The 10,426-nt window shown below is 65.4% G+C and overlaps 3 protein-coding genes across 3 annotated transcripts; 1 reads left to right on the top strand and 2 right to left on the bottom strand.

Moving 5' to 3' along the window:
• Nucleotides 1-978: 978 nt before the first annotated feature.
• Nucleotides 979-2,517, bottom strand: EMIHUDRAFT_420028 (hypothetical protein). The gene is made up of 4 exons (XM_005791341.1): nt 2,503-2,517; nt 2,090-2,321; nt 1,421-1,638; nt 979-1,243 (listed from the first exon to the last, which is right to left on the bottom strand). Coding segments are annotated over exons 1-4 (573 nt in total). The 5' UTR covers nt 2,505-2,517; the 3' UTR covers nt 979-1,122.
• Nucleotides 2,518-6,701: 4,184 nt separating this feature from the next.
• EMIHUDRAFT_251574 (hypothetical protein) lies at nt 6,702-8,140 on the bottom strand (the record flags this gene model as incomplete). The annotated part of the gene is made up of 2 exons (XM_005791340.1): nt 6,702-7,846; nt 7,921-8,140. The coding sequence occupies 2 exons, from the start codon at nt 8,138-8,140 to the stop codon at nt 6,702-6,704; spliced, it is 1,365 nt and encodes a 454-aa protein (XP_005791397.1).
• A 1,482-nt stretch (nt 8,141-9,622) lies between these two features.
• On the top strand, nt 9,623-10,288 carry EMIHUDRAFT_251572 (hypothetical protein; the record flags this gene model as incomplete). The annotated part of the gene is made up of 1 exon (XM_005791339.1): nt 9,623-10,288. One exon carries the CDS (start codon nt 9,623-9,625, stop codon nt 10,286-10,288), a length of 666 nt encoding a protein of 221 aa, XP_005791396.1.
• Nucleotides 10,289-10,426: the final 138 nt, after the last annotated feature.

Below are 10,426 nucleotides of genomic sequence, written 5' to 3'. Positions count from 1 at the left end.
GCGGCTACCCTCTCGTCTTCTCCGTCCTCGGCCTCTGCTCTTTTGGCTCCGCCGCTCTCACCCTCGCGTCGCAGTAGCTGGGCGCAGTCTGGACGCGGCGTGTACGCCGCGTCGGACGCTGTCAGAGGGAGGCTGCGGCTCGAAATTGCTCACCGTCGGTCCCGCGGGCGGCAGGCGGAGTCGATATGAGGCGGGTAGGACGGCGACCGCCTCCACTGTGAACCACTTTTGATGCCTAATCTCAAAGTATAGCCAGGGGGGATACCCGTAGCCCCCAAAGTGAACTGCCTGATCGACTCCCCGGCACACGGCGGAGGAGGAGGAAGACAGCACAACCCAGGGCGGGAAGAGCACAATGCTCAGGGTGGGACAAAACACCGACAGACGAGAGAAGAGGCCACAAAACAGACAAGCAGAATGGCAAGAGAGAGACGCTCTGCAGGCGAGCCCACGGGCCTCTTGGGCCCTCGCGTCTCTCTCTCTCGATTCGTTACACCGATTCGACCATCAATGCGGCGGGCCGATTTCGACCCATCACAAATGTGGGAAGCCATTAACCTCCCTTGGCTTCCCACACAAACCCCCCTTCATGGGGGGAGCAGCAAATGAGGTAGTCTCTGCGAAATCACTGTCCCAGTGAATTCGCCCTAGACGCCTCCGTGTGTGGACTCGCAGCTCCGGCTGGATGTCGGCGACCTAAAGCTCGGCGGTCGTCGCTTCGCGCCGGCCGACTCCCTGGCTGTGTGCGTGCGAAGGGGGCAGCGCGGAGGGGGGGAGAGAGCGCAGGTCGCGACGACCGAGCGGTTCGCGAGAGCCGCCGAGACCGAGGAGCGAGGTCCGAGCCTCTCTGTGGACACTCGCTTGCTTTTTTTTCGCTCCAGTCCTGCGGATCTTCTAGTAGACCGGAGGGCTACGAAGCCTTTCACACTCCAAGGGGCTGCTCTGTGGAAAAGTTGAACACTCGCGAGAACCGCGTTGTGATTTTTCGGTAAGCTCTCGACAGCGACGACTCACAAGTATAACGATACCACACCCCGCCGCCGCCGACACAAGGCATGCGCGAAGGAAAGAGACAGCGCTGCGGAGAGGTGGTCTCCGCGCGCCCGCCCGCGAGCGGCGTCTCTAGTAGTAGGTGTTGGGGCGCGCAGCCTTGAAGGTGGTCTTGTACGCCTTGGCCGTGGTCGGAACGCGGTGCGGCAGCGGGAACTTGAGCGTCTTAGAGTGCATCTGCTTGATGACCGGCCTGTGTGTGGAGGGTGGGAGGGGCTGAGCGGGGGCGATGGAGTCGGTAGTGGGAGGCGGCGGCGCGACGGCGCGGCGGCGAGAGGGGCGTCGGTGCAGGCGGAGACGGCGATGGCAATGGGGGTGGCAGGGTGGTGGCGGAAGCTAGGGGGGGAGATGGGAGGAGGGGAGGGCGCACCGCTTGCACTCGGACGGCTTGAGCTCGGCCGTCTTCAAGATCTGGATCGCCGACGACTTGGCGCGCGAGCGGCCCGCCATGTCCTGGTAGAGCTGGTTGACGGCGTCTGTCAGCTTGAGGGCGCGGAACTCCTTGTACGCGTTGTGCGTGCCGGTGCGCGACTCGTAGCGGAACCAGAACCCGAAGTTCTTCACTCGCAGCGGCTTCTTCTCGTGAATCTGCAGAGGGGGAGACGAGGCGGGAAGAGCTCGGAGGGGAGGGTTGCAGAGGCGGTTCAGCTCCACCGCCCCGACGCAACCAATCGCGAGTGGTCCGCGGCTCGGCCGCCCCTGTCACGCCGCACCCCTTCCTCGCGACTACGCTCTTCCCCACAGTCCCCTGTCCGCTCCGCCCTTCTGCCCGCCGCCTCGCGGCCTCCCTCTCCGCTTCTCTGCCTGCCCTGCCCCCTCCGTGCCCCTCGGTGTCAGCGCGGCCGCAGAGACGCGAGCGGCGGAGCAGCAGGCGGCTGCCCGAGGCAGCAGCAGCAGCGGCGGCACAGGGCGCGGCGCCCAGCCTGTCCCTCTGCCCCCGGCCCCGCCCCCTCCTCTGGGCTAGCGCCGCCCGAGTCTTGCCTGCGGCCGCCCCCTCTCGCTCTCGCGTCCTACTGCGAGCGGCGGGCGCGGCGCGCGCCTGGTTCACCGAGATGATCTGACCGTTGGCCTTCTTCACGCGGCACAACCGCCCCATGAAGTACCAAAACCGAGAGCGCGCGCAGACGAGGTTCTTCGCAAACAGCTTCATGCGGTACACCTTGCACATGGGCGCAGCCTCGCCGTACTTGGCGTTGGGAACGAAACGACCAACCACCATGTACTGCTGCTGCCCCGTCGGCAGCGCCGGCAGCGAAGCCTTACCGCTCCCCCTGCAGTGGCGGGCCGTCCAGCGCTCAGGCCCTGAGCACGCGCCCGAGCAGCCCGCGGGCGCGTGGCGCAGGCGCGCGTGTGGTGTGGGCACGCGGCGACAGGGTGGGGCGCAAGGGCGTGCGTGTGTGTGTGTGCGTGGGGAAACAGCGGCGGCGAGGGCAGCTGGCAAGCAAGCTTCACATCGTAGCGAGCCCGTGCACGCGCGAGCTCCGTTTTCTTTTTTCGAAAAGAAAAGCAACGCTTTCTTTTTCGCGGGTGTGGCTGTTCCCTCGTGGGTGTAAGGGAATATATGTGTGTATGTGGACACGCATTCGTGCTTTGTCCTATGCAGGCGCGTGGGATGGAAAAAGAAATCGCCGCCGCGCCACCCCCCCAAAGACCTGTCCAACGCGGGCAAAGAGAGGACTCCCTGGACCCCGCACCCTGGGGGACCCTGAGCCTATGAAGTGTGGCTGTGGCGTCGGAATCCTGCTCAGCCCCTCTCTCTGTGTCTCATGCGCTCCCCACTCCCGTTCTCCCTTGCTTCGCTCCCTCCCGCTTGAGCTGCCGTCGCGGTCCTCGTTCGTCCCGCTGGCTGCTGGCCTGTCTGCACGTTGCCTCCGTTATCCCTCCTCCTCCGCGACTCCCTCAAGGCCGGGCGGGCCTCCTTCCACCCAGCGAAGAGCTTCCTCAGCCACTCGATGTGTTCCTCTCTCTTCATTATGCGCGCCGTAGCCTCATCATTGAGCTGTATCCACCTCTGCACCGCTCCCGTCGCCGCCTCGGCCACGACTTGCAGGTTCCTCGTGACCCCGGTGCCAAGGTCCCTTCGGCTCTTCTCCGAGAGGTCATCTACCAGTGCTGGCAACACCCCCCCGACTGCGGGGGCTAGTGTATCGTACCCGTCCTCGTCCAGCACCCTGTAGCGTGAGCCCTTCAGCGCAGCGACATGCGCCATCCTCAGCGTCTTCAGCGTATCCTTGGAGTCGGGTGCCGCCTGTGCCACTTTGCTGATCGCCGTCCCTGTCTGCGCTCGCGCTACTCTGAGGAACCATCTGGCCTGCTCCCTATTCCCCAGGCAGGCGCCGCTAAGCACGTGCGCCATTGTCGCTCTAGGCGGGTTCTCATCTTCCTCGGTCCATTGCTGCGCGGCTTTCCGCACGATCGGACACAGCGGGTCCCGCTTTAGTGCTGCCCTCCTCGCCGCGTCCCTCGCGGCCTTACAGACGAGGCAGCCCCTGAGTTCGCTCCTTGTGGCGGCGCCCGGGGTCTCCCTCCCCGCCTCTCCCCGCATGATCCTCTCGTGGTGCGTTCCGTGTGGCACCCCCGCCTGCTGCCGCACCCGCGCTCCCATGACGGTCTTTGTCACCACGTTGTGGTCATCCACGTCGGCGAAATCAATCTCGCGCTCGCCGTGCTGATCCTTGATCCGCTGGCGCTTGTCCCATTTGTGTCTCGTCGTTCCCCTGACCACATCGCTCCACAGCGGCCCCGTCACCCCTGCCGTGTGCGACCCAGCCGTGAGCCCCTCGCCGAGCCGTCCTCGCGCCCACTCGTTCGTGTGGCCGCGTGTGGCGTAATAGGTCCTCCGGTCCAGTACCTCCCGCCCCCCCTCTCTGTCTGCCGTCCTCCGGCGGTCCGTGTACAGACACGGGCGCGTTCTCACTGCTTCACGGATGACGGCGGTGGCATCCTCAATCTCGCTGGCCCCCATGTATGCCGTCGCCGCGGCGTCGGCATAGGCGTTGCCAGCGCACCCCGCGTGGCTCGGTACCCACAGGAACGTGACGGATTCGAGCTGGGCGCGATATCTGCATATCCCCTCTAACTGAGCCCCTCGATCCCACTCCCGGAGCCCCTCGAGAGAGCCTTTTCGGTACGCCGCCTCGATCTGCTGTAGCGCGGGCTTGCAGTCGCTCAAGACGAGGCACCTCCTGTCCGCCGCATCCTCCGCCGTTGCCATCTTACGCAGGTAAGCCAGCACCGCGTACATTTCCGCGTCTATCACCTGCCAGTCGTCCGGCAGTCTGCCGCCCCACAGCCCCTGCCCACTTACACACCCCTTCGTTTTTGCGTTTTAGTTTCATCTCATTCGTGCCTCATGTGGCTCGGGGCGGTGGGTGATGGGTGTTGTCTCCACCCGCCGCGTGTTTGCGTTCCTGAGAGACTTTTTTTATCAATATCATTTATGTCTGAGCTCTGACACTTGTGACTATCACCTCACACCACTTGAGGCGAACTGCGGGTAAATAAATATTTTTGCACGGATGAACGCGAGCTCGTGGGGTCCACGAAAGCACCGCTTGGCGGTGTCAGAACCGCCCTCTTTGACCCTGGGGGGCCGAATCTGCGCCCTCTCGGCCCCGGCGGCGGTCCCAGAGAGGGCCGGCACGCGGGCTCCGCCGACGCTCTCGCAACGCGGGTCGCGCCGCGCGCCTCCCGGACGAAGCGTGTTGGTGCGCGACGGCGATCCTCGCCTGCGGGGAGCGGAGCACACGCGTCGGGATAGCGAGGGCAGCACAAATATTGCACTCACGTCCCAGTATGGCAGCAGCCGGACGGGTTGGGTGGCGTGAGGGCAGGGTGGTGAGGATGATTCCACAGATCTCGCTGGAAATGGCCGTGTCCTTCCCGGGGGAGGCAGGCGAGCACGCACCTCGCGTCCGAGCGCGAGTCGATGAGTGGTCGCCGAGAGATCGCCGAACCACGTTTCGAGTGCGCGCGCACACAGCACAGCTGCGGGTTGTAACTCGACTGCCGATCGCGCGTGCGGGATGTAAATGCAGCTCGCTGGCGCCAGTGCACGGTGGCAGGGACTGGAGGCTCGGCCGGAGGGGAAGAGCAGTCCTCAATCGTCACGTGGAGGTCGCTGGGCTGGATCCATCGAACTGCCACACACCTGGAGCGGAGGCACATCAGGTCTTGCGGCACACTCTCCGACAGATGCATGCCTTTTGAGCAAACCCACGCGCCTCCACCGTCGCGTAGTATGCCAGCGGCACGCCGGTACGCCGACGAGTCGTGCGCGCTCGGCAGTAATCGGCGTTGAGACTGCCTAGCGCGCACATCGAGAGCGCCGAGTTGTGTTGCCGCGAGGAATCCTGCTCGAAGATGGGGTCCGAGCGGCGCCTGATCGCATGGGATGGATCAGTGGGGCTATCACGTGGGTACTAGGCCTACTCAGTCAGGAGTTGGCGAGTGTGTGGGAGATTCACGCCCGTCACTCAACGTCTGTTGAAAAACTGTTCGCTGAGCAAGCTCACGGTCGAGCGGGCTTGACGCGCGCTTCAGGATAGCAAGAGGCGTGCCCACTCCCCTGAGGAGCGTGCGGGCACGCCTGGGAATCGATGTGGAGCGACCATGGACTGGGATGACAGCCGGCGAAGCGCTGCCAAATCCATGTCGGCGTGCTGGAAGCTTCACGGCGGAGGCTGTGAAGTCGCGGCATCGAGTTCAACCTGAGCGCACGCACGCACCGTGCTGGGGAGGAGTTGGCCTGCGAGCGGCGAGCGCTCCCGAGCGCGCGGCGCCCCGTTCTGGCCATCTTGCGCTTTCCCACCACAAAATCGCCTCCATTTTGCGCGCCTCCGGTGGCAGGTCTAGCCGGGCCCGATTGATGATACTTTTGATGTTTGCGCGCCGGATCTCGACTCCGCCGTGCTGCGGTGCGTCCCAAAGCAAAACTTGTGGCAGAGGGGCCAGATTGGCCGATCTATAACGACGAGACAGCGTCTGAAGGCTATTTTGCGGCGACACCGATACGCAGTTGAGGGCCCACGGTTGTGGCTAGTGGAGGGTGCTGTACAATCCGAGGGCGTTCCCATGGCCTCACGGGCCCGGGCGACGATCGTGGCTAGAAAAATCAAAAAGTATCATCCGTGGGGGCGAGATTTTTAACTGTGTAGCTCGATTTTGACCCAGAACTACACAGAACGGCCGCCCAAATCGGCCCGGAACCGACCCGTGGGCCCGTCTGCCGCACCCAGCTCCGCCGGGAGGGGCGCGTGCCGTTCCCCGCGGGTCGGGCGGGCCACGCAGACACGGCGGGAGAGCTTCCCGTGCCCTGTGAGTGCCGTCACACCGCCTCAAATAGGTCCCAAAGTGGGGTGTTTGCCTGAAGTGTCACACACAGGTGTCGCCGAGTGATGGAGTGAAGCCGAGTTCACACGACTATCTGAAGAGAGATTGTAGCAGATAGCACCACAACAACTCTTAAGCGCCGGCGGGGCCTGCGCCCGGGCGCAACCCGGCCGTCGCTACTACGACCACGTACGAGGTACGACCAGGAGCTCCATCCACATGCTTCAGATCCACCGGGGCCCAGTGCTCTGGCATACCCGCCCCCTTAAGCGGCGCGGAGGACGACCACGTCGTCAGTCGCCGCCCGCAAACGAGCGCGCTCACCGCGCGTAAACTTGAGGCAGCCACAGCTCGCGCTCCATCCCAAAGAAGGCGGCCCTCCCGCCAGCCGCCCACCGCGACCCGGCCGAGAGCGCCACCGCGGCGGCTGTGGCGACGATGCCGGAGGCCAGCCGACCAGCTACGGCCAGTGCCGCCGCCGCCACAGCCGCAAAGAGCGCCATCTTACCCAGCGCGGCCTGCGTGCCTTCGAGCAGCGCCAGCGCGCGCTTGCAAGAGGGGCAGTGCTTGCCGTGCACGTTCCAACGGCTCACTTCCTCCTGTGTCGTGGGCAGCGAAGCCGCGGCCCCGCTGCTGGCAAAGGGACCGCCGCCGCCAACTTCGGCCAGCCACTTGCGGAAGGTCGAGACGCCCGTATCCGACGGCGTCGCGACGTCCCATGCTGCCTGCCGCCGGTCCGGATCGGCCGCCTGGTTGCGGTCCTGCCCTTGCATCACCAGTCGGTCCTGGTCGTTGAACCGCCACAGCGCACTGCGCGAGAAGAAGAATGCGTGCAGGAGGTCTGCCAGCAGCTCGCGTTTGGGCAGCCACACAGGAAGCTGCGGCAGCCCCAGCCCCGTGATCACACGCGTCTCGAAGGGCGTCGAGGGGACGAAGAAGAGCTGGAAGTTCTGCTGCTTGCCCGACGGGAGCTCGTAGTTCACATCCACGAAGCTCGGGGATCGGAAGGTTCGCGTAGCCTTCATGCCGTCATTCTTGGTCGTGTAGCCCCCGTGCGCAACGGTGAACCCCTCGTCTCCCAGCGGCTCGGCGGGGGCCGAGTAGTCGGTGAGCGGCACCATGTCTGACGCCGCGAATGTCCCCTCGTGCAGATGCGGCGCGTGGCTGGGGTCCATCGAGTTCTCCACCATGGACTCGTACGACACCGGAGGCACCGTCATCACCCAGTCCTGCGCGCCGCTCCCCAGCGCCACCGGCTCCTCGAGCAGGCTGCGGCCGAGCCCCTCCAGCCCAGCCTCTGGCCAGACCCACAGCAGCCCCGAGACCTCCCGCACTGGGTAGCTGGTAGCGCACGTCTCTGGTGCCCCGCAAAGCGAGGCTGCGGCGCCAGCTTCGGCATTGGGCACCTCGACGCAGTTGCCGGCATCGTCGAAGCGCCAGCCGTGGAAGCGGCACATCAGCCATCCTCGACGCATGCCCATCCGTCTGCGCTCTTCCATAGGACGAGGTGCCTGCCGAGGAGCGTGAACCCGTTGGGACGCACGGGGTCGGCATAGCTCACAGGCATGACGGGATACCAGTTGGCCTCCCACGAGAAGGCGGCCGAGCCCGAGGCGGTGCTTGTGGGTTCGCTGACGAGGTCTGCGGGCCCGAGTGCCGTGCGGGTCGCCAGCAGCTGTGCCCGAGGGCGCAGCACGGGCCGGATGGCGGCCGGCGTGGTCGTCACTAAGCTAGCCGACGAAGGGAGGGCCAGCAGCATTGTCTGCTGCTCGGTAGGTGGCAAGAATATGAAATGAACTCGGTTGCACGGGACGCGGCACAAACGGGGCACAAACGCCAGGCTACAAAGACGGGGAGGCACGTAGTGACGCAGGGGAGTCTAGGCGACGGCGGCGTCCTCCGACGCCGCGGCGAGCCTGAGCTCGGTCGCAATCTCTTCCGCCGCCGCGAGCTGCAGCGCGACTGACATGCGCTGGGCCTGCAGCGAAAGCCACGACCGCGTCGACCAGCTCGCCTCGTCCTCGTGCTGCCGCTTCGAGAGCTTGTTGCGCACCTTGTCCTTCATCTGGTAGAACAGCCGTTTGACCGCGTTGCACCACCCGCCGAAGGTTTCAAACAGGTACATCTGCACGTCGGTGTCCGAGCGCGAGAGGGCGTGCGCGTAGTCCGCCTTCTTGTACGCCACATAGCCGCCGCCGTCGCTCGGCCTGAAGTCGCCGTCCCCGACAGCGCCGCGCTGCTCGAGGCCGAAGACGTCCGCGCTCGTGCCGGGCTCGGTGTTGCCGAGGCCGACGAAAGCGCCTCGCTGGCCGACGTCCTCCGGGTTGGAGGAGAGCGAGTCCTTGAACTTGACGTCGCCGATGAGGCGCGAGCGCGAGCGGCCGGCGCCCGCCACCGAGACGTCGGGCCGGTAGTCGTTAGAGTAGCCGAGGTGGTCCCGCGGCTCCACCTCGACGAGCATGCCCCACACGCTCCGCATGACCTTGGCCAGGGCGGCGAGGAGGCTGTTGTGGCGGCCGCAGTGCCCGAGGCGGCCGATGTTGCTGGCCGCGTCGCCCAGTGGGTCCTGCACCTTGCCGCCGCGCGCCGAGCAGGTCGGCGCGCCCCGCGCGAGCGCCTCGTCAAGTGGTAGCCCGAGGCGCCGCTGGACGGCGATGCGCAGCGCCCACGTCGGGATACGAAAGTCGCGGCGCGAGGGGACGGCGTTGAGGAAGGCGCCCGCCTGGTACTGGCTGACGGCGATGAAGCGCACCGCCTCCCGCCTAGCCACGCCCGGTAGCTACAACGCATTCCAAAAGCCGAGCCATGCTGCATGATGAATGATCTGGGAGTACATGTAGCGACGCTGTGCGCTTTGTAGATGCTCACTGCCAGAATCGGTCGGGGAGGCCGTCGGGGTGAAATCGGAAGTGTGCGAGGCCCTCCTTGCAGTAGTCGAAGACCTGGCGGTCGTACTGCTCGTAGGTCCTCGCCACGTAGTCGTAGTCATCGAGGAGGGTGCTGTGTGCGTCCTGCAGCTCGGTGAAGTGTCTTGGAGGAGAGAGAGAGTCTCACCAAGGAATTTTTCCATCTACATATCCTAATGAAGCGATCGCGCCTGGTCGCACACACACTAAATAGCGCACTAAACTATCACTAAGTTCATTCACACGCACAAATTTAGACCCAAATGAAGATCGCGCCGCCCTGCGCTCTTTCCTGAGCTGCACTCTCGCGCATGGTCTCTTTCTCCAAATTTGCCATGCTTGCGGCCATCGCGCCGTGCGCTGGTTTCCTGGTTGCGCCTGCCGTGCAGCCGTGGCGCGGCCACGCGGCCGCGATCGCGGCGCGGATGCAGCTGGACATTGAGCGCAAGACGGGCGACAACGTCGAGCAAATCAAAGACACAAAGCGGGACAAGGTGATGACCTTCAGCTACGACATGTCGCTCGACACGGGGTACGAGAAGCCGACGTACCCTGGCACGGGTAACGGCCTCGGCGGCGAGGGCCTGCAGGACGAGTACGACGTGGTCGTGATCGGCTCGGGCATGGGCGGCCTCGCTTGCGGCGCGCTGAGTGCAGAGTACGGCTCGCGCGTGGCGGTGATCGAGTCGCACATCAAGCCGGGCGGCTCGGCGCACACCTTCACGCGCGTGCACAAGGGCGGCAAGTACTCCTTCGAGGTTGGCCCCTCCATCTTTGAGGGCCTCAACGGGCCGTCCCTGAACCCGCTGCGCACCATTCTCGACATGCTCGGGGAGGCGCCGCTCCGCACCTGGGCCCCGGGCCAGGGCCACGCACAGACGCTCTCGCGATGCCGTCCGGAGACCTCCGGAACACCGGCTTTTGGGTCCTCCGTGCCCGCCGCTCCTCTTCCCACAGCCGCCATCTTCCAGCCGCTCCCTTTTGACCGGCCCCCGCCTTAACGGGCGCGCCGTTGCCACGGCGGCGGTTGCCTTTCCGGGCGCCAACCACGGGGGCAATTACCAACCGCATTTTTCCCCTACGGGCGGCAATTCCCAACAACACGGCGGGCCTTACAAACCCCCTTGGGCGCCAACTTT

Source organism: Emiliania huxleyi, assembly GCF_000372725.1.
Source record: "Emiliania huxleyi CCMP1516 unplaced genomic scaffold EMIHUscaffold_1131, whole genome shotgun sequence".
NCBI classification, from domain to species: Eukaryota; Haptophyta; order Isochrysidales; family Noelaerhabdaceae; genus Emiliania; species Emiliania huxleyi.
Note: the sequence above shows the minus strand (reverse complement) of the source record. Positions and strands in the feature narration are given on the sequence as shown.